Source organism: Pongo abelii, chromosome 5 (genome assembly GCF_028885655.2).
Source record: "Pongo abelii isolate AG06213 chromosome 5, NHGRI_mPonAbe1-v2.0_pri, whole genome shotgun sequence".
NCBI lineage: Eukaryota > Metazoa > Chordata > Mammalia > Primates > Hominidae > Pongo > Pongo abelii.
This window is the reverse complement of record NC_071990.2, coordinates 27,001,705-27,025,585: the sequence shown is the minus strand read 5'-3', so window position 1 is coordinate 27,025,585 and position 23,881 is coordinate 27,001,705. Positions and strand designations below refer to the sequence as shown.

Genomic DNA, 23,881 nt, shown 5'->3' with positions numbered 1-23,881 from the left:
AACTGACCTCTGACGTTACCCCGAATAACTACCAATCAGACACAAGACTTCAACTCTTCACCTTATTTGCATAAGCGATTCTATATAAAAGCGCCTTGTCATACCCTGCTCACGCTGTTTTTCCTTTTTCTTGGAGCTTTGTAGCTAGACAGTGCTATGCCAGAGCCAGCGAAGTCCGCTCCTGTCCCGAAAAAGGGCTCCAAGAAGGCGGTGACTAAAGCACAGAAGAAGGACGGCAAGAAGCGCAAGCGCAGCCGCAAGGAGAGCTATTCCATCTATGTGTACAAGGTGCTGAAGCAGGTCCACCCTGACACCGGTATTTCGTCCAAGGCCATGGGCATCATGAATTCGTTTGTGAACGACATTTTCGAGCGCATTGCAGGTGAGGCTTCTCGCCTGGCGCATTATAACAAGCGCTCGACCATCACCTCTAGGGAGATCCAGACGGCTGTGCGCCTGCTGCTGCCCGGGGAGTTGGCCAAGCACGCCGTGTCCGAGGGGACCAAGGCCGTCACCAAGTACACCAGCGCTAAGTAAACGGTGAGTTGGCTGCAAACTCAACCCTAACGGCTCTTTTAAGAGCCACCCATCTTCTCAAAGAAAGAGCTGGTGCTTGTATTCCTCTTGTGCTGGCCACTGGCAAGCCCTTGTAACTCGCTACTATGTTTTTTAGTCTGAAGTAGAGCAGTTGCTTAACTAATCCTAAATGAATTTTTTTTTTTTTTTTTTTTTTTTTAGATCTGCCATTCTAATCCCCTTAGAGTTAAGTAAGGAGATGGGAGATTTTCTATTGTAAGTTCGAAACCAATTAAAATACTCGTCGGTCCCCCATCGGATAGTGATTTGGAACAGTGCCAAGTTGCAGCGGTTGTCAGTTTGAATTTGCCCGGGCAACGCCCGCCCTTCCTCTTTGCATCCTGATTGGTTGTTGTGTCCAGGAAGTCCACGGTCGGCTTGGGTGAGCCAAAGGAATCCAAACCCCGCCTTTATTTGACCTTCCTTACAAACTCAGTAAACTCAGTTTCTCATTCTTTAGTATTTTATCGCTTTCGGGAAGGAGATTTATTTCTTCTTAGTTTTCGTTGGATAGAGCGTTTTGTTTTTTTTTTTTAAAGGGACCCTTTATGGCAACATAATCAGTCTTTTTTTTTGAGAAGGAGATTTGCTCTGTCGCCCAGACTGGCGTGCAGTGGCGCGATCTCAGCTCACTGCAGCCTCCGCCTCCCGGGTTCCAGCGATTCTCTTGCTTCAGCCTTCCGGGTAGCTGGGATTACAGGCATGCGCCACCACGCCCGGATAATTTTTGTATTTTTAGTAGAGACAGGGTTTCACCATGTTGGCTAGGCTGGTCTTGAACTGACTTCAGGTGATCCACCAGCCTCAGCCTCTCAAAGTGCTAGGATTACAGGCATGAGCCATCAAGCCCGGCTACAACAGAATTTGAATGCCGTCGTTTTCAGCATGAGAAAGATCAATGCTTTATTTCTAATTAGAATACTATTTTCCCTTTATGGTATATCTATTTAAGCAAAGGCATTAGAAGCCTAAACAAGACAATTCGGGGCGTAATGAAGGCAGAAAGCTTGAGGACATTTATCCCAGACTCTTTTCTGAAACTAGTCAATTTCAATTTTAAAACTCCTTTCATTAGTATTTTAACTACTGTTTTTGACTTTGCCTAGAAGAAGTGAGGAAAAACAAGCTCCCCCTTATTCAGGTTGTCACAAATGAGAACCAGTCACCCAACAAACGATGTTGCTCTAGGTTGTAACTTCAGTCATGTGTCTCTTAGGTAAAAATCTAAGGTCTATAAAGCATTTGGAAGCTCCCACTATGACTGGGTTTTGGTTTCAAAGGTAGTAATTGTATATAAACTTGAGTTACTATCTAGTTTATGTAAAATGGATCTAAATTTAACACAGTAATAACATCTAAAACAATTAGTATTTTTGTTAAATCCACTGTCAAATACACTTCCGTTGTTGACCCAAGTCCTACCTATTTTTTTCAAAGCCCAGTTAAATATTGCCTGCTTTATGAAATTTCTTCTATTTTTTGAGCTTTTTCTTCGACACTTGTCCAGCCTTTGAAAACTGTCTCTACAGAGTTTCTAAAATATGTATCTCTTTGAATTGCTATCTGGTTTGTTGTATATATTTCTATGTAGAAAATATACACTCAAGTTCTTTTCTTTCACCATAATCATCCCATACTAAGGATAACTGAACTGTTACCAATTCTGTGAATAAACAGAACTTAAATTACTTTTATGACATTATTGTTAAGTTACATGGGCCTCTGACCCTCTCTATTAGTCCAAATAGTCATGATAATTTCCAAGCTAAATAACTTGCTTCTTTGTCTTACAGGATATAGAAATCAGAATAAAAAGCAGGGTTTGTAAGAAAAGGAGGATTGCGACTGACTCATGGGTATATTGTACAGCCACAGGTGAAAATTTGTAAAGGCTAGGTTTTCGAAAACTATACAAAGTTAAGTTGAAAAGAACCCAGCTAATTCTCCTGTTACTCAGAAGACTAAACTGCCTAAGGGGTAATGAAACAAATGATCACCTTATGCGTTATTTTCATCTTGCTAGTGTCCCCTTAAGAATAAGGACAAAGAGTTAATACTTTGCTTGAAAAACTGAATGGGACTGGGCGGGGTGGCTCATGCCTGTAATCCCAGCACTTTGGGAGGCCGGGGCTGGTGGATCACTTGAGGTCAGGAGATCGAGAGCAGCCTGGCCAACATGGTGAAACCCCATCCCTACTAAAAATACAAAAATTAGCCCGATGTGCTGGTGGGACCCTGTAATCCCAGCTACTCAGGAGGCTGACGCAGGAGAATCACTTGACCCCAGGAGGCATAGGTTGCAGTGAGCCGAGATCATGGCAGTGCACTCCAGCCTGGGCAACAGAAGGGACTCCATCTCAAAAAAAAAAAAAAAAGAAAAACTGAATGCTGCAAGTTCAACCCATTACTAACCAGTTCCTGAAGAATTGGCTTTTTTCCCTCTGGCTTTTTCCTTCATTTTAAAAAGGGATGTAATAGTGCCTCTTGAGCAAATAGTTTTGGTATACTTAGAACAATGTCCTGTACATAGTAAGCATTCAATATATGTTGGCTAATACTACTGATGCCTGTTGTAACAGTAGTATTAGAAGCCGGAACTCAAGTATGTCCATAAATGGCAATAGAGAAAAGAATTGCTGCCACTCAGCACAATTTGGAGTATTGAATGTCATTGTTTACTTTTTCTAGAAGGAGAGTGACCTAAGACACTGATCTAAACTGAATGTACATGGCTAATGGTTTGGATAGACAGAGATTTTTTAAGTGGGCAAAAGTGGAGGTTGTGTTGACAAGAAGCTTTGGGGAACAGTGATATGGATGAATTTCTCAGAATGGTCCCAGAGTATGAGAATAATGTCCCACGTGAATGCTAACTTAAATTCCCACTCTTCAGAGGAGGCTATCGACAATCAGGTACACATCAACCATATGGCTGTCATGTAGTCTCTTTTCCTATCACCCCACTTATTGCCCAAGTGATTTACTTGTAAACAATGTGACCAGGGTGGTAGGCAATGGTAGAGGTGATACTTGAGCTCTGTAGTATAGACTTAGCTCACCAAGGCTGACCTCTGGATACTGATGCTGCTAAGTGTCCCATATGTCAGGGGAAGTATTCTTGCATTCTTGCAAGTATTTTGTCATGGATGAGGCAGGGATTTGTCTTCACTGAGATAAACACTCTAGATTTCGATATGCTTCACTTTCTTACATGCTATTGCTAGCAGGACCATCTGTGAACTTACTGAACGCTTTATACCTCATATCTCAACATTTTTTGGACCCATTTCTATACATTATACAGAAAGGGTAAGGTAATGCATGGATGACCATGGGACTTGGTAGTCCTAATGTGTACCACATTCCTTATAAGCAGAAGTCTGAATTTTTGGAAGACTCAGTTAAAGTGGCATGTAGTCATTTAGCACCCTCTTGGAGTACTGTTCAATTTTGGACGTTGTAGATGAGCTGAATAGTGACTAAGAAAAAGCATAATTTCTTCTGTAGCCAAAATGCATTGGTTAAAGAAAGGAGAGGTAGGAATGGAGTGGTACCTCTCATATTACACTTAATAATAGCCAACTCAAAAAAGTTATGCTTTTCATGTTTCCAACTCAGCGCTCTCTGCTGTTTTTTTGTTTTAGAAAAGGAGGAGTACATACTCCCACCAGTAGTCATGGAGATGCCTCTGTTTATTGATTTACCAAAAATGATTTATTTTTATATGAAGTTTAAAGCAGTTTAAATTACATTCATTTGCTGGCTTAGAGAACTGTGGGAAGTCTTGACTTAATGGGTGTTGGGCTTTTGGACTCCTCCTCTGTCAGTTTTCTTTTTGTTTCTGTTTCCCCCCCTTCCCCCACCCCTCCCCTCTCTTTTTAGGGCCATAGGCAAGGAGCCGTCACAGACAATTTGAGTGTTTTTAAAAATACTCTCATAAAAAATATACCTTCGACTGGGTGCGGTGGCTCACGCATGTAATCCCAGCACTTTGGGAGGCTGAGGCAGGCACATCACTTAAGGTCAGGAGTTAGAGATCAGCCTGGCCAACATGGTGAAACCTGGTCTTTACTAAAAACACAAAAATAAGCCAGTCATGATGGTGCGTGCCTGTAGTTCCAGCTACTTGGGAGCCTGAGGCAGGAGAATCACTTGAACCTGCAAGGCAGAGGTTGCAATGAGCTGAAATCGTGCTACTGCACTCCAGCCTGGGCAACACAGCGAGACTCTGTTTCAAAAAAAAAAAAAAAAGCAAAACATTTTTTCCCCAACACTTTCCAAAGAATGGTTTAAAAGCAATGACAATCCATGATCAGTGAGAATTCCCACCCAGACTATGGTCTCTCAATTCCTTTTTCAAAGGGGCAGTCAGGCTACTTGGAGACTTGGGTAAATTTATGGATTTTAATACATTCAGGAGGAACAGCAATCAAATGCCATATTTGGATCTGGTGGGATCTCATTCAGATAAAATCAATATAAAAAATATTTGAGACAATTCCGGATTTTCTTTCTTTAAGGGCTAGGTATTGGATAATGTTACACATCATTTTTTAAATTTTCTTAGGTGTAAAATCTTAGCGTATTTTCTTTATATCCATATCTGTTAGGATACTTGTGAAAATATTCATGATTAAAATCACATATTTGGGATTTCATGTTTCGGATATTTTTTAGACTCCCTCATCTGTCAGTGTGGGTGCGGATAATGAAACAAAATGGGCAAGATGTTGGTAATTGTTGAAACCTGTGCGACGAGACTTGGGAAGTGCAGGATTCTCTATATTTTTGTGTCTACTTCAGGATGTCCATGACCACTCCCTTTCCCCTCCAAAAAAAAGTTAAAAAAAAAAAAAAAACTGGCCAATCAGTGAACATATTTCTTTTTTGGTCAACAAAGGGCTACCCTGAGAGGAATCTACATGCAGAGAAGTTCAGGCGACTGAACTAACAGGAAGCGCTACGGGCTGGAGAGCTGCTGTTGGCACAGGGAGGAGTTCTCCGGGCCGCACCCTCCCTCCGTCCCGCAGGCGAGTTGAGAAGCGCTATTGCCATCTTGTGGCGATAATGGATAGGATAATGTAGCTAAAACTTTGTTTAGTTTTATGAGTTGAGAAGCGCTGTCGCCATCTTGTGGCAATAACGGATAGGATAATGTAGCTAAAACTTTGTTTCGTTTTATGATTTCGATTAGGCATTTCATTGCTACGGTTTAATAATTGAATATACAAAAAATACTATAAACCATCCCATCCCCAACAGCCCCCCGCCGCCCAGTTCCCCCATCTACTTGGCAAAGATTCTCTTTTTGACCAAACTCTAGGCGGCTTCTTCTAAGCCCTCTTCTGGACTAGGTGGCCACCTTGGCCTATAAAGACCTGAACAAACCTGAACATAGTTACTAATAGCGCCGGTCTCCTCAAGTGCCTGCCTGAGAAAACTCGATGCCGCCAAAGGAATTTACCGTTTGTTTCAGTCAACGTCTGAAGATAGGGCCCTCGTCTGCCACTCTCTGTGGTAGGAGTGGAGCCTGATTTTGATATGTGCCAGTTATGAAACCCAGATGGTTCCCCACTGTCAGTGGTTACTAAATAAAATCTGTTTTCGTCATTTAAAGTAAGGCCTGGTGTTTTATCTTTGATAAACTACAATGAACCACTTTTATTCGTTTCCTGTGTACCTGTCTGGAATATCTTTATACAAACACAAATAAACAAATGTGTCCCCTTTCATTCGAATTTGCCCCCTTTCATTCAAATGGCTGGTGGTCACATGTTCTTCACAGGTTCTGTCTCTTGCTTTTCTCATTAACTATCTTTCTTATTTCAGGTGGAGTGGCTGAAACTTCTCAGCAGGTGCACCTACACTGGTGACCTGAGGAGAGAAACCCTAACCCCACAATGGCTGCATCTTCTCTGAAGACGAGACTGATGCTCATCTTTGAAATGAAGGGCAGTGTGTGCATTTCTCCATGAAGGTATCCAGAAACAGCCGTGCCAGAGCTGCTGTGGGGTGGCTGAACTGCTATTCCTTTTCTAGGGTGGGAATCCCTACTCTTTGTAAGGAAGGATATTGGGGTCCTAACACTGGGAACTCATCTTGTCAGTGAGGCCTTCTTTAACTGCCGTCTTGTAATTGAGCCACCCCATCTGTGTTTCCTGTTCCAATTTAGGACTTTTTTTTTTTTTGGTCATAATATAAAGATCTGAAATGCTATGTTTTCCTTATTCATTGGCTTATTATCTTTATTATGCCATCCTCCACACTAAAAGTTTTTTGGAGCTGGATTTGGGAGTTGTGGGGTAGGTTATATTTTGATCACTTGTATTTCCCAGCTTCTAGAACAGTGCCCAGCAAAGTACTTCTCTGAATAAATGAATAAAATAATATTCCTCTGCTCTGCTGTTGCCAACTGGAATATCCTGAGGGAACTTTCTTTACTTTCCTCAGGGGATGATCCAGAAGATGAAAAACAAATTGTCATTCTATATAGTCCTCTTCTGAGTGTTTTTCAGTTTTGTTAAAACTCAGATTTTTTCTTTTTACCTGAATGTTTTTTTGTTAATGATTATTAGCATATACAGTATTTTCTTTTATGTACCAAAAAAAGGCAATTGATACAGTGCATGACTTGAAAATATACCTGCCTTCTCTGAGGCTCAAACTCAGGACTGTATTATTTGGAAAGCCTTGCTGGGTTGTGGCTCCCAAGAAATCATACCTAATTTCCCTTCTTTGAGAGCACTGATTTCTGAGTTTCCATTTCTCCTAGAAGAGAAACATTGGCTTGTAAGAATTTGTGTCATCAAGGTTTCCTTTTCCATCCTGCACTTAGAAGGACCCAAGACTTGAGGGCTGCGCTGTCAACACTATTCCTTGCTCACCCTCTCTTGTTCTAATTATTTATGTCTTCCCGCCTTCAGAAATATCAGTTGCTCTTTCACCAGCCATTGTTTCCTCTCTGGCCCTAGTGCAGAGTAGGTGACGTAGTACAGCTGAAAGGATGAATGCTGGCAAACTTGTCTCTAGCCTAGATTTCCCCTTATTTTAAATCTGCACTTGGAACCACATGGCCTGAGACACTTCTCTTGAAAATATCACCAGAAGGACCTTATCAAAAAAAATCACCACCATCTATTCAGGGCTATGTATTAGGGGAAAATAAAGTGTGAGTCATGGCCAGGCGCGGTGGCTAATGCCTCTAATCCCAGCACTTTGGGAGGCCGAGGTGAGTGGATCACGAGGTCAGGAGATTGAGACCATCCTGGCTAACACAGTGAAACCCCATCTCTACTAAAAATACAAAAAATTAGCCAGGCGTGGTGGTGGGAGCCTGTAGTCCTAGCTACTGGGGAGGCTGAGGCAGGAGAATGGCGTGAACCCGGGAGGCGGAGCTTGCAGTGAGCCAAGATCGCGCCACTGCACTCCAGCCTGGGCGACAGAGCAAGACTCTCAGAAAAAAAAAATTGAGTCATTTACATTGTTTCATTTTATCCAACTTAATATTTTTCAGAAACAGGTATCATTATCCTCATTTTAGAGATGAAGCTGAGACTCAGTAGAAAACTTCCTTAAGTCACAAGATTGATAAGTGGCAAAGCCAGTATTAGAAAGCAGAATAGTTTTGATTCTGAAATGTGCTTCTCACGTATCAGCTCATGTTCCCTCCACATTCCTTGTCTGCATGTACCCAACGGTTCACTTGACACATATTTACAGATTTGTGCATTCCCACCCATTAGACATACATCTCCACCTCCAGTGACTTGCCGACTCTTGTAGATTATTCCCGCACATTTGCTTTCTTTTCATTCATTCCTTCATGCATTCGTGGCACATAGCACTATGGAGGAAATGCTGTGTCACATGTATTCACTGCTGACTTCAGAGGCTGAAGGAACATGACCTAGCATCTGGGGCCCTTCCTTGTTTGAAAAGTTTCTGGTTTCTCCACTTCTAGGCTCACCATCTTCCAACCTTCCTGACAGATAAGAAATACACTTCAAAGCTTAGTCTGAGAAAGTAACTTATCTACTCAAAGTTTTTCAAAAGAGCTTCTATCCTTTTAGTCTGGGTTTTAAACCATTACTTGTTTCTATATACATTTTTCCAGATAAGTTTTTAAAAATTATTTCTACTGGGCCAGTCGCGGTGGCTCATGCTTGTAATCCCAGCACTTTGGGAGGCCAAGGCGGGTGGATCACGAGGTCAGGAGTTAGCGACCAGCCTGGCCAACACAGTGAAACCCTGTCTCTACTAAAAATACAGAAATTAGCTGTTTGTGGTGGCGGGCGCCTGTAATTCCAGCTACTCAGAGGCTAAGGCAGGAGAATCGCTTGAACCTGGGAGGCGGAGGTTGCAGTGAACCAAGATTGTGCCATTGCACTCCAGCCTGGGTGACAGAGCTAGATGCTGTCTCAAGAAAAAAAAGAAAAAAAAATTTCTACCTAGAATGTATGTTTCATGCGCAACTAAACAGGTTCTTCTCTTTTCCTCATAGAGAATGTCCTATTTCCATGCCTGGAACCCCCTACTCCCTATTCTGTCTTCAGTTTCATCTTCTAATGCCCATTCTTGATCCCTTTGATCTATTGCTTTTTTCTAAACTCTCACAGTTCTTTAAGCCTGTTTTACATTTTTGCTCTTCCACCATGAACTTTATGTGGCTTCTTTTCTGAACATTTCCATCTCCTCAAGAATAGTATCACATTGTAACCTCACACGCTGTTGACACGAGTAAACTTCCGTCTGTTGATTTGTTCTGAAAACATTGGAAATAACTGCTTTTCTTTTCTTTTCTTTTCCTTTTCTTTCTCCTCTGTCACCCAGGCTGGAGCGCAGTGGTGCAATCTTGACTCACCACAACCTCTGCCTCCCTAATTCAAGCAATTCTGCCTCAGCCTCCTAAGAGCTGGGACAATAGGCGAGCACCACCACACCCCACTAATTTTTGTATTTTTAGTAGAGGCAGGGTTTCACCATGTTGGCCAGGCTTGGTCTCAAACTCCTGACCTCAAGTGATCCACCTGCCTCGGTGTCCCAAAGTGCTGGAATTACAGGTGTGAGCCTGGCCAGAGCTGGTTCTTTTTCTTTAGAGCAACTTTTTATAGACGTTAAGGTAGAAAACAGAGAATTTCTTTGTAACTTGCAATTTCTACAGTTGGCAGCCACCTCTGCTCAGGCCTTGTCAATGTCTGGTTTTCCCACCCTCCTAGAAATGGGGTCTCGATCTGTCACCCAGGCTGGAGTGCAGTGGTGTGATCATGGTTCACTGCAGCCTCAAACTCCTGGGCTCAAGTCATCCTCCTACCTCAGCCTCCCAAGTAGCTAGAACTACAGGTGTGTGCTACTACAATGACTAATTTATTTTCTTAGAGACGAGGTCTCACTATGTTTCCTAGGCTAATCTCAAATTCCTGGCCTGAAGTGGTCCTCCTGCTTGGGCCTCCTGAGTCGCTGGGATTACAATAATGTCTTGTATGAAGGAAGTTTGTCTTGATATGTTTCCTGCTCAAAACAAAATGTGACTTGTCATTTTCAAACTCTAAAATTCTTCTGGTGTGTTTTAAAATGTCTATACTATAATAACAGATAAATTAACTTTTATGACAGGGAATTGTTGCTTTGTCATTCAACTTACTTGTCTGGTAAGCAAAATGCCTTGGGTTCAAGTCCTCACCGAATTTTGTTTTTTCATTGTGTAGCCTTCCCTGATACTCATTTCTTTCCACAAAACTGTCACCCCTAGATAAAGCCTCATTTGCTTCATCTTGTAGGTTTCACACCTGACCCATAAGCATTTGGATAGTTGGGAGAAACCATAATGGTATATCATTTGTTTTATAATAGTATGTAAGATTGATAATAGGACAAGTCAATAGCTTCCACATTGTGTTTAGGCTTTCCAGCAAAATTGGATTTAAATATCATATTTAAATATTTATAAACTTAAAAAAAGTCAATTTTATGTAAAAAAGTTATATTGGAGTTTATCAAACTAATATACATATATATTTCTTTTTGAGACAGGGTCTGGCTCTGTTGCTCAGGCTGGAGTGCAATGACGCATTCTTGGCTCACTGAAATCTCTGCCTCCCAGGCTCAAGCGATCCTCCCACCTCAGCCTGCCAAGTACCTGGGACTATACCTGGCCAATTTTTTTTTTCTTTTTTTTTTTTGGTAAAGACAGGGTTTTTCCATGTTGTTGAGGCTGGTTTCGAACTCGAACTCAGGTGATCTGCCCATCTCAGCCTCCCAAATGCTGGGAATACACACGTGAGCCACCATGCCAGGCACAAACTCACATATTTTAATTTACTTTTAAATTAATCATGTTACAAAGTCAATACTTTAAAGTTTATAGATTTGAATTCTAAAATTTGTTTTATTGAGATGTATACATACATGTTAAAATAGTTGGTTAACTCACCATGTTCTGTAAATGGTGATGTCATTAGGACTAAAGTGTTCATCTGTACTTTAAGAATTAAAAGAAGACATTGTTTTAGAAGACAATTTCAGGAAATGTTAACAATTTAAAATGTAATGGCCTTGGTTACTTTTCAGTTGCTTTTAGCTTATCTTTTTCCCTATTATGAATATAAGTTTTATGAATATTTTTGTGTATGTTTTTTGGTGTACATATGCGCTCATTTCTTTTTATGAGACGGAGTCTCACTTTGTCACCTAGGCTGGAGTGCAGTGGCACAATCTCAGCTCACTGCAACCTCCGCCTCACAGGTTCAAGAGATTCTCCTGCCTCAGCCTCCCGAGTAGCTGGGACTACAGGTGGGTGCCACCACGCCCGGTTAATTTTTTGTATTTTTAGTAGAGACGGGGTTTCCCTGTGTTAGCCAGCATTGTCTTGATCTCCTGACCTTGTGATCCACCCGCCTCGGCCTCCCAAAGTGCTGGGATTACAGGCATGAGCCACTGCGCCCAGCCTACGCTCATTTCTTTTGAGCATATAATAGGAATGGAATTAACAGTTTTTAAAGTAACCATATATTTAGGTTTAATAAACACTGACAAATATTTTTCTAAAATGTATAAACCAAACTCCTATAATATAAGATGATTTTAATTGCTTCTAATTTTTTCCTTTATCTTGTTAGGCTTTTTAAGTTTTGCCTTTCTGAATAGGATGTGTTAGTGATATCTCACTGTTGCTTTCATTTTCAGTTTCCTGATGAGTCATAATATTGTGTACCTATTCATATGCTTCATATACATTGAATGTCATTTAGTGGAAGAGAATGTTCATGTCTTTGCCCATTTTTAAATTATTTGTACTTTACTTACTGATTTGTAACAATCTTTTCCATATGGACTTTTCCATATGGACATATCATTGACCTAACACAATTGGTTGAAAAGACAACCCTTGCACTGCAGTGTTACCTTTCTCATGAATCAGGTGACTACACACATGTTTCTGGCTCAATAGCAATCATTCTTATTACCATAGTTTAAGATAGGGGTTGGCAACTTACAGTGTAAATTCTCCAACTGTGTTCTTCTTTATAATTGGTTTTTCATTTTCATAGAAGTGTTAGAATCAGGAAGAAATACTTCCTAACTCAGAGGTCAACAAACTATGGCCCACAAACCAAATATGACCCACCACCTGATTTTCAAAAAAAGTGTTATTGGAACACAATCACATTCACTTATTTGTGTATTATCTATGCTTTCCCACCAGAACAGCAAAGTTGAATTGTTGTGACAGAGACCTTATTGTCTGCACAGCCTAAAATATTTACTATCTGGCTTCTTAAAATATTGGTTAACTTTTATCTTAATTCATTCCATAGGGCAACATCATCTTGATACTAGAATTGGACAAATATATTATAAACAAAGAAACTTACCAATATCCTTCATGAACAGAGATACAAAAGTTCTGAACAAAATTTTAGAAAATCAAATTCAGTAATATGTAAAAAGAATAATACATCATGATCAAGTATTCCTGGCTTTTCCAAAAAATGTGGAGTTGGTTAAACATTAGAAAAGCAATCAACATAATATACCATATTAACAAACTAGGAAATCTTAACAGAGGAATGTTACAAGAAAAACTTGGGACTGTAACATTTCTCCCAAACTCGGAAGGAACCGAGAGACCAAAGTATTACTTGGACAAGTTCAGCTTGATAAGTAGATGAGTTTATTAGGACTTATATAGAGGGCATTCCTGGACGGCAGCAAGACAGCTCTAGAGAGCTGTGCTGCCACCATCTCTAAGCTGCTTTTAAGCTAATGTTCTGGTCTTTGCCTACTGTGTTTAGGCAAGGAGACTGTTTTCCTTGGTAGATTCTCAGATACTCTCTGGGATGTTTGGGTTCTCAGGGATACCTGCTCCTCGGCTGGGTATCGTGGCTTATCACCCAGCCTTCAGGGTTCAAGTAGCAGATATCACCCTTAAGCAAGCTGGTGGAGGACTGTCACACTATAAGGCAGAAAAAGCATTTGACATAATTCAACATTCATTACTGATGAAAACTCTAAGTAAACTAGAAATAGAGGAGAACTTCCTCATGTGATAAAGGGTATTTACAAAAAATCTACAACATTATACTTAAAGACTGAATGTTGTCCCCCTAAGGTCGTAAACAAGATAGTCATGTTTGCTTTCACCACTTCTATTCAATGTTGTATTGGAAATTCTAGCTAGTGAAATTAGGGGAAAAAAGAAAGAGGAAAGAAAAGAAGGAACAATGGAAGGAAAGAAGTAAGAATCATCTAAATTGTAAAGATAGCACTTACCGTTATTCTCAAATGACATGGCCATCTCATGTAGAAAATCAGACAATGTACAAAAAGCTACTAGAGTTAATGCCTTGAGTTCAGAAAGGCTGTAGGATGCAAGATCAATATAAAAAACTGCGTTTGTATATACTAGCAACAATCAGAAATAAAATGTTTAAAAATGTTATAATTAAAATATGAAATACTTAGGGATGCGTTTGAGAAAAGATGTGAAATATCTATACACTGAAAACTACAAAATATTTCTGAGAGAAATTGAAGAAGATTTTAATACTTGGAGAGATAAAACTTGCTTATAGGCCAGAAAACTCAGTATTGTTAAGATAACAATTATTCCCAAACTAATATACAAATTCAACACTAACCCAGTCAAAACCCAGGAGGTTTCTTTGCAGAAATGACAATCTGATTCCAAAATTAATATGGAAATGAAAAGGATCTACAGTTGCCAAAACAACTCTGAAAAAGAAGAACAAAGCTGGATGGCTATCAGCTACCTCATTTCACAGAATTATAAAGCTTCAGAAACCCAGACAGCATGGTATGGTTGTAAGATAGGCAAGTAGGTCAATGGAACACAATAGAGAATCCAGAAGCAAACCAACATGTATATAAACAACTGATGTTTGAAAGAGGCCCAAAGGCATCCTGGTGGAAAAAGGATAGTCTCTTCAACAAATAGTGTTAGAAAAATTGAATATCCACATGTAAAAAATATATATATAATATATATTAAAATATATATAAAATATATGTATATAAACTTGTGTCTATACCTTGCAAAAATTAAAACTGTTCATACATTTAAACATAAAACTTAAAACTACAAGACCTCTACAAGAAAATATAAGAGAAATTTTTGTGACACTGGATTAGGCAAAGATTTCTTAGATATGACACCAGAATCCATAAAAGAACAAACTGATGCATTGGATTTCTTCAAAATTAAAAATAGCTCTTTGAAAGTCAGTGTTAAGAAAATGAAAAATCAGGCCACAAACTCGGGCAAATACTTATAAATGCACTTACCTGATAAAGGACTGGTATCCAGAATGAACAATACTTAATATAGTATTCTCAACACTCAACCCTAAGGATAAACAACCTAATTAAATAAGTGGGCAAAAGATATGAACAGACACGTCAAAGAAAATGTGTTGTTAGCAAATAAGCACAGGAAAATACTTTGAATATCATTAGTCATTTGGGAAATGCAAACTAAAATCACAATCAAATACCACTACACATCTATTAGAATGCCTAAAATTTAAAAGACTGAAGGTGAAGTATTGGAAAGGACATAGAGGAACTGGAACTCTCATAAATTTGTCCTATGCATGTAAAAACTACTATGGAAAACATTTTAATCGGTTCTTAAAAAGTTAATCATACAACTGACTACCATATGATTCAGCCATGACACTTCTAGGTATCTACTCAAGAGAAAAGGAAATATGTGTCCATATAAAGATTTGTACAAAAATACTTATAGCAGCTTTATTTGTATTAGTTAAATCTGGAAATAATCCAAATGTTCATCAATAGATGAATGGCTAAAATATTGTGGTATATCCCTGCAAAGAAGTACTACTAAGCAACAAAAGAAACAAACTGTTGATTCAAAATACGTTACTCTTCTTTTTTTTGTTTGAGATGGAGTCGCCCTTTGTCACCAGGCTGGGGCACAGTGGTGCAATCATAGCTCACTAGCCTCAAACTCCTGGGTTCAAACCATCTTCCTGCCTCAGCCTCCTGAGTAGCTGGGACTATAAGTGTGTGGCACCACACCCAGCTAATTTTTAAAATTTTTTTTGTGGAGACAAGGGGTTGCGGGGGGGTGCGGTTTCTCACTATATTGCCCAGGCTGGTCTTGAACTCCTGGTCTCAAGTGATCCTTCCACTTCTAGCTGTTTTAAAAAGGTTCTTATTAGGTGCTATTAACCTTGGAATGTTAAACTTCATGGAGTTATTAGCTGAGCACACTTGACCAGCATACCTACACTTGTGAACTGGTAGAAGACCTCCACTACCTATTTAAAAGAACCAACATGCAGCCAGAGGTGGAAATATGATGCTGTGGGTCAGCATAAAAGCATAAATTTTCTTCTTCTTAATGGTAATTTTTCTGCTCTACCATTCCAGACAGTTTTTCCTAGTAAAAGACCTCTTTTGTCCCTGCTAATGGAATTCAGTAAAGGGATCTCTACCATCATTCATGTGGTTCTTACCTTTTCCATAAGCTCAGCTGCTGAAATGGCTTGCTTTATTCCTAAGACTAGTTTTACCTAGTAGCTGCTGAAATGACTTTTGGTGACTCTAAGACATTTTACTTACTACTGTCACTTGCAGGTCAGAGCTTGCCAGCTCCCAAGAGCTTCTCTAGTGCCAATTAGCTTTCTTTCAAAACAATACATAACGTTTCTCTTTCTAGTAAAATCTCCAACTTTCTCTGTTCTTCAGACATACTGAGGACCACCCCAGTCTGTGCATATGTCTCGAATTGCAATTTTGTGATTCCCAAATAAAATGTTTAGAGATTTATCTCTATATTTTATTTTGACTTTGACAGTACTTAGGCCAAAATTAGGAGTTAAATATAACAAATTGCTTCTCGGCCTTTTGGCTAACATCAAGTGTAATGTTTGTTCTTATCAATTTAATATCTGATATGTCCTGTATCCAAGGAACAATATATTAAATGGACTTTTGGAAGTAGGAGGTAGAATAGCAACTTCCTCTGTCCACTCCACACGTTATCTTGTTATTGCAGTACTTCCATAAATGGTGCATCCTCCTCTGGGGGAAATTTTTTAAAAATGCTAGCAAGAGATTGCAAGTGAAATATGATTCATACCTATAAATAACTGCTTTAGAAAGGGGCCAGTCTTGTTTTTATTTAATTAACCACATCTACTTATAATTATACTATTCTTTAGTGTCATTTTTGCCTAACACCTGAGTGCCTTATAAGATTTTTAAGCTCCGTAAACTATGGTCCATGTTTCTATGACTTTCCATTTTAGTCTAGGTCCAACAAATAATATTGACAAAACATTAAATAGTTCCATGATGTGATACAAGCATTTATATTTTTAAGGACAACTGCCCAGAATCCTTAGTAATGTTTTATCCAAAAAATTTTCAAGGTTTAGGGGACAGGAATTTCATTTGAAAAAGTGATGTGAGACAATTCCTATACTTCCTAGACTGTCTACTTAGTCTTTAAAAGGAAAAAAAAATCCCCATAATAAACACATATCCTTCATTACAGTGACTTCTAATAAAACATAGAAATAATGCAAGAATTAAAACTCACCTTCTTTTACACTGAGGAGCTCTCCTCAGGCGTCCAACTTTGAAGCCTCCCAACTGCGCCTGAAGGGCTCTGGTCTGATGTTCTCCTTTTGTTGGGACTGGTGAGATCACACCTTTCACTCACATTCTGCCACACCCACCTCAACTGCTTTCTCCTTTGATTGGATTTCCATTAAAAAGTCAATAAATAGCCTATATAGGACTATAGGATTTGTGGGTGGTACTTTTGCAGGTTATATATGTTCTGTCACCCCAAATTTTTCTTAGCACCTATTTTGTATAGGAAGTGTGCAAACAGTAGCAAAGCATTTAATGTTGAAAAGGAAAGACTTGATGCATGCAATGGTAATATAATTTATTCAGGTTGAAAAATACAGAAAACTGCTTCTTTTGATTTGTGTTTTGCATTTCATTCTGAACATAATACACAAAAAGGAAAGTTTAGTATGTATGCATTTAAAATGTTTTAACAGATAATCAGCTAATAAGGATAGAAAACAAATGACAAACTAGAAAATATTTCTACTATGTAAAGTTGAAAAAGTAACTCCCAATAAGATGGAGGCTTCTCCAGAGTAGGGACTTGATCCTATCAGACAGATGTTGGTCAAAAAGTATTGAATATTTATGCTTCCACATCTTCTCATTCTTTCAGTTTATGGCTTTGATGCCACCTACCCTGGGATATTTCTCCTGACCTCCCAGGTTAAGGACCTCCCTTGTTTATGTACTTATGGCCTCATTTGGTTCTCCACAACACAAAGGAAAATTATATCAAATAATCTAATTACTTATCTAGTATTTGTATCCCAGGAGAATATGTAATTTCCCTAACTCTGTTCCCAACTCAGCAATAGGCCCCAGTATTGGTCAAGCAGATGCCTGGGCATATCATCCATTCTGGATTTGCCACCACACTTAAGAACCACATCAGGGGAGTTGTAGAAATGAGTTCCCAAAACATTTCCTCTTACCATTTCCACCTAGTCTGCTGGTTGTAGGGATATGCTTATTTTGTGGGTATACATTTTCCTGGACCTGTATTAAGGCAATTGAGTTCCAAAAGATACTAGTCCTGGCAATAACTTCAATTCCTGTTCTGTGCTTGATGCCTTCTTGTGTGTCTGTTTCTGAATGTGAGAGGCACATATCATATAATAGCAATTAGTGGCACTTCTCTTGCTTTTGAGAACCTACAAATAATTTTGTATGAATTATTTTGCTTATTGCTTCAAGAATCTGAACAGTTTATAATAGTTTGCATATGAGAAAAATTAGGAACTAGAAGCCTGGAATGAAAAGAGAAACAAGACACAGTGGGCGGTGAGTCCACCATAAGGATCCACATCTTCAGACTGCTTTCACACATTGTCTTTCTATGTCTTTCTATAAGGCAAAGGGAGTTAAGGAGGAGGTTTATGTAAGAACAGCTGGGGAATCACAAAGTCTGAGAAAGTTCTAAGGAAAAATCCTACATAAAAAGGAGCTAGTTCTCACTTGGTGAGAGAGCAAAGGTAGAAAGCATTGATCCATTTGTTTATCTAGAAATATCTATGAACATTCTCCCTGCAAATCTGTAAAAATGCCAGTTCCTGCACCCAATTCAAGCAGTTACATGGATTTCCTGAACAATAGCCATAGAAATACTTATTGTATTTCTACATTGAAGGTATACATTTAAAAACAACTATATGAGGCTGGGTGTGGTGGCTCACGCCTGTAATCTCAGCACTTTGGGAGGCCAAGGCGAGTGGATCACGAGGTCAGGAGTTTGCGACCAGCCTGGCCGACATGGTGAAACCCCGTCTCTACTAAAGATACCAAAAAAAAAAAAAAAAAAAAAAAATTAGCGTGCCTGGTGGCACATGCCTGTAATCCCAGCTACTTGGGAGGCTGAGGCAGGAGAATCGCTTGAACCTGGGAGGTGGAGGTTGCAGTGAGCCAAGATTGCGCCATTGCACTCCAGCCTGGGAGACAGGGCAAGACTGTCTCAAAAAAAAAAAGACAAAAAAGAAAAACCCAACCAACGAAACAAAAAAACCAACTATATGAAAGACTTCATAGATGAGTTGACTGTGATGGAGAGGGTTGCCATATAAAATATAGGATGCCCTATTAAATTTGAATTTCAAATAAACAATGAATATAAGCATTTAATATAAGTAACTCTCAAATAATGCATGAGATATGTTAAAAATCTGAAGTTCGAATTTAAGTGGGCATTTTATATTTTTATATGCTATATCTGGCAATCCTAGATGAAGGAAGTCTCTCTTGCCTAACTCTTGGAAGGTCAAGCAGCTATACAAAAGTAGAGGATAATAAATACTTTGAAATAGTCATGAGTTCTTAACGACAATGAAGCAAGGCAATGTTGGCTCTTTAAATGTGGAATCTCGAAAGCCTCTTAGACCTGAGATCTGAAGAAAGAGAAGAAACCAGCCTCATTATAACTTGGGGAAGGGGACACTTCAGAGTAGTAATTAAGGTCAAAGACCAGACGGGTAAAATTCCTACCCCGACCCCAATTTATCATCTGATGACCTTGGGAAAATTATATTTTTGTGCCTTGGATTTATTCACTTTTAAGTGGAAATTATTTGTACCTGTCTCATAATTTTTTATGAGAATGTTACGTAAATTTGACTAGGAAGTGCTTAGCACAGTGTCTGGTACATGTTGGCCCTTGTAATGTGTGGGGGTGTGATTGCGTCTGTTTTATGGCATGTCTGTTTCTCACATGGTGTGTCTCTAGGTGCTAATCTGTCTCTGTGTCACTCTAGGTCTCTGTTAGTGTTTTTAAATGTTCTGTTAGTATTATTATATGTGATTCAAGTTGTGTCTAATAGCATGAGTTTGTTCCTATGGCCCCAGGATGGGTTGCATTAAAGCTGTTTAGTGGAGAATGTATAGAAGAGAAAGAGAACACCACAGTGTATAAGTATACAATTAAGTGGAGTCATCTTGGCTCACTGCAACCTCCACCTCCCAGGTTCAAGTGATTCTCCTGCCTCAGCCTCCTGAGTAGCTGGGATTACAGGCACCTGCTACCATGCCTGGCTAATTTTTGTATTTTTAGTCGAGACACGGTTTCACCATGTTGGCCAGGCAGGTCTCAAACTCCAGCTCGTGATCTCAAGTGATCCACCTGCCTTGGCCTCCCAAAGTGCTGGGATTACAGACATGAGCCACCACACCCAGCCTACAATTAGTTTTGATTGGTATATGTTGTAGTCGGTGTAGGCTGCTATAACAAAGAGCCATAGACTGGGTGGTTTATAAACTATAGGAATTTATTTATCTCTGTTCTGGAGGCCAAAAGTTTGAGATCAGGGTGCCAGTGTGGTCAGGTTCTGGTGAGGGCCCTCTTTCAGGTTGCAGACTTCTCATTTTATTCTCACCTGGCAGAAAGAAGGCAAGAGAGCCCTCTGGGGTCTCTTTTACAAAGGCGCTAATCCCATTCAAGAGGACTCCACCCTCATGGTCTAATTACCTCCCAAAGGCCCCACCTCCTAATACCATGATATTGGAGGTTAGGATTTCAATGTGCGAATTTTGGGGGGGGATACAAACATGCAATCCATAGAGTTCTCATTTTATCAGAAGATACCACATTGGGAACAAATTATTATTCAGTGGTATCATGTGCTGGAAAAAGAGATCTACATATTTCTGTATATATTTGACAGAAGCAGATCAACTCTACCCAACCGAGTGGGGTAGTTTGAGAACTATCATCCAAAAGAAGGTAAACCTGGGCAAATGTCCTATTAGCTGGGTATATGAGGAAGCATCACATATCAGAGTTGAGAGAAGCAAATAATCACTTTTCTCTATAGTCTATGTAGAAGAGTAGACCTGGAAATAGTCTTTGGAGAAGTATACATTAGTCAAAGCTAAAGGTGCAGGGTAGGTTACATAAAGATCCTAAGAAATGTATTGGAGATAGGAATTCATATGACATGGGTGAGCGAGACTGAAACTTCACTCTAAGGAGCAGTAAGGTAAGTAGAGGGCATGGAGGGTCTTGAGTGTCAGCAAAGGAGTTGGGTATTGATCCAAAAGAGAGTAAAATTTTCATTTGATATGTTTTCTGTCTATATATGTGTATATATTAATATATATCATAGTGTATCAGGGTTTCTCAAATTTGAAGCTATTGACATTTTGGGCTGGAAAATTATTTGTCGTGGGGAGCTGTCCTTTGCATTGGAGGATGTTTGGGAGCATCCTGGCCTTAATCCACTGGATACCAGTAGCATCTCCTCTCCAGTTGTGACAACAAGAATGTCTCTACACATTGTCAAATGTCTCCTAATGGGGCAAAATCACCATGGGTTGAGGACCACTGCTTAGATCCTTCATGAAAGAGGCACGCTGGTTGAGCAGGGAAGCCTCAGTCATAACTTAGACTGAGTTTTCCTAGTGGTCTATGGTCTTGTACACATATGTATATCCTGCTTCACCTGATGTGGGGCTAACTCTTCCTAATATGATGTTTCTAACTGCAGGCCTGCTTCTCCTTATATCAGCATCCACACAATGAACCAATATCAGGCTTTCTATAACAGATATAAGAAATGAGTTGAATTGTATTAATAAAATAAAAATTAAAAAATAGTATCACATGTAGTAGCACAAAAACCAAAAGATATCTGAAATATACCTAGTAAAATGTTGGCCATATTTCTATGTAGAAAAATAGTATGATGCTATTGAGATAAACTAGAGAAAATCTAAATAATTGAAAGGTAATATATGCATTGTAAGATTTCATTATTTTATTATTTTGATATTATTACTATTTTTGAGCTGGAATCTCACTCTATCACCCAGGCTGGAGTGCAGTGGTGTGGTCTCAGCTCACTGCAACCTCCGCCTCCCAAGTTCAAGTGATTCTCGTGCCTCAGCCTCCCAAGTAGCTGGGATTACAGGCATGTGCCACCACGCCCAGCTGATTTTCATATTTTTATTAGAGATGGAGTTTCACCATGTTGGCCAGGCTGGTCTCGAACTCCTGACCTCAAGTGATCCATCCACCTCTTCCTCCCAAAGTGCTGAGATTACAGATGTGAGCCACCGTGCCCGGCCAGATCTCATAATTTTAAAGATACTTATTATAATCAAACTGATCTACAGATTCAGGAAATATTAACCAAAATCACAGCAGCTTACTTTTTTTTGGCAGAAATTTACAAAATAATTCCAAAATGTATATGTAAGTACAGAGAGGCAATACAGAACAAGCAAATCTTGAAGGGGAAGAATAGGTCAAGTTTTCTGTTACCACATATCAAGACTTATAAAGCAATAGTAAATAAGAGTGTGGGGGATTATAAAGTTAGATAAATAGACAAGAGGAAGAGAGTGGAGAAATGAAAAAGACCACATATATGGGCATCTGGTGATAGAATACGTAAGTCTGAAGAGCAAAGAGGGAAAAGATGGTTTTTTTCAACAAGTGGTGATTGGTCTTTTTCTTTTTTTTTTTGAGACAGAGTTTCGTGCTGTTGCCCATGCTGGAGCAGAGTGGCACAATCTTGGCTCACTGCAACCTCTGCCCCCTGGGGTTCAAGCAGTTCTCGAGCCTCAGCCTCCTGAGTAGCTGGGACTACAGGTGTGTGCCACCACGCCCAGCTAATTTTTTGTATTTTTAGTAGAGATATGCTTTCACCATGTTAGGCAGGCTGGTCTCGAACTCTTGACCTCAAGTGATCCACTTGCCGCGTCCTCCCAAAGTGCTGGGATTACAGGCATGAGCCACTGTGCCCCACCAAGTGCTTGTCATTTTAATACCAAAATGAATATACTTATCTCTAGATAAATGAATTTAGAGAGAGAGAGACAGAAAGATAGATAGATAGATATTCCAGGTGATTTTCCCTCCCACTATACATAAATATCAGTTCTAGGTGCATTTTAGATCTAAATGTAAAAGGTAGAACAAGATAGCTTCTAAATGTTAATAAAGGGAAATATCTTTATGACTTCTAGGGAACAGAAGATTTGTAAAACAAAACCCACAAAACACTAACACATATGTACATATATATGACACAGATACACACATATAAATAAATTTGGATTCATTAAAACAATCTTTTGTTCCTCAAGTTATTAAGAGATTCAGAGGTTCAAATGGCAAGTTACAGTGTAGGGGAATTATGTTTATAACACATGGAATCAACAAAGAGCTTGTCAAAATATAGAAAGAACTACTACACAGCAGTAAGAAAGGAACAGAAAAACAAAAATCAAGTGATTTGAAGAGGCATTTCACAAAATGAAATATTGAGTAGTAATAATAATATAAAAAGGACTTAACGGCATTACTAATCAGGTATTTACAGAATAAATAAGCAATTTTGACCCATTAACGCCCAGGAAAATCGTGAAATTAAAAAGCCTGACCATATTAAATTTTGGAAAGAAGTTGAAGCAACAGGAACTTAATGTATGCTGCAGGTGCACGATACTATCTCTGAAAATTTGGGGGGTATCTAATAAAATTATCTAATAAATTATGCATATCATAGGACTCAACATTTCATTTCTGTATGTATATCCAGTGCAAATGTGCACTGAGATATGTGGAAAAATCCCCAAAAATGTAGTTTATAATAGGCAAAACTTGAAAAAAAGGTCAATTGACAGTAGGATGGGTAAATAAATTGTGGGGGTCCAAACCATGGAACAGTACAGCACAATGAAAATGAACTAAAATTACATGGATCTATCTCACCAACATCATATTGAACAAAGCCAGACCCATGACATATCCATAATTTATGACTCAGCAACGTGAGCACATATGCATCAGAAGAAATGTACAAGAAGGGCCCTAGAAGTAAACGGAAACACAAATCTTCATTAACCTAAAATGTGTGGTAGGCAGCTTCTAAGAGAGCCCCCTACCATACCCAGCTCCTGTTAATCATGCTCTTGTGTAATTCCATCCCCTTGAATGGTGGGCTAGGCCTACTGAAACATTTTCAATGAACAGCATAAGCAAAAGTGATAGGATGTCACTTCCAAAATTAGGTTATAAAAGATTCTGACTTTTCTCTTGCTTGTACTCACTCTGGCTCTTCTGAATTGCTTGCTCTGATGAAACAAGTTGCTATGTTGTGAGCAGTCCTGTGGAGACTTCAAATGGCAAGGAATTGAGAGTGGCCTCCAGACAATAGTTGGTGAGTACTTACATCCTCACTCTAACATG

The 23,881-nt window shown here is 39.3% G+C and overlaps 1 protein-coding gene and 1 non-coding gene across 3 annotated transcripts; both read left to right on the top strand.

Annotated features, from left to right (window-relative positions):
* Positions 1-96: 96 nt before the first annotated feature.
* LOC100455882 (histone H2B type 1-J) lies at positions 97-6,792 on the top strand. 2 transcript variants are annotated; one of them, XR_010140409.1, is made up of 3 exons: positions 97-540; positions 739-958; positions 2,370-2,957. XR_010140409.1 is itself a non-coding variant. In XM_002816549.5 (2 exons), the coding sequence occupies exon 1, from the start codon at positions 157-159 to the stop codon at positions 535-537; it is 381 nt and encodes a 126-aa protein (XP_002816595.1). In that variant the 5' UTR covers positions 97-156; the 3' UTR covers positions 538-540; positions 6,406-6,792. The 2 variants fall into 2 exon arrangements, 1 of the variants encoding a protein (XP_002816595.1); XM_002816549.5 differs by lacking the exons at positions 739-958; positions 2,370-2,957 and adding an exon at positions 6,406-6,792.
* Positions 6,793-15,950: 9,158 nt separating this feature from the next.
* Positions 15,951-16,142, top strand: LOC112134109 (U2 spliceosomal RNA). Its single transcript, XR_002915680.1, has one exon. It is a non-coding gene; the product is annotated as a U2 spliceosomal RNA (small nuclear RNA).
* Positions 16,143-23,881: the final 7,739 nt, after the last annotated feature.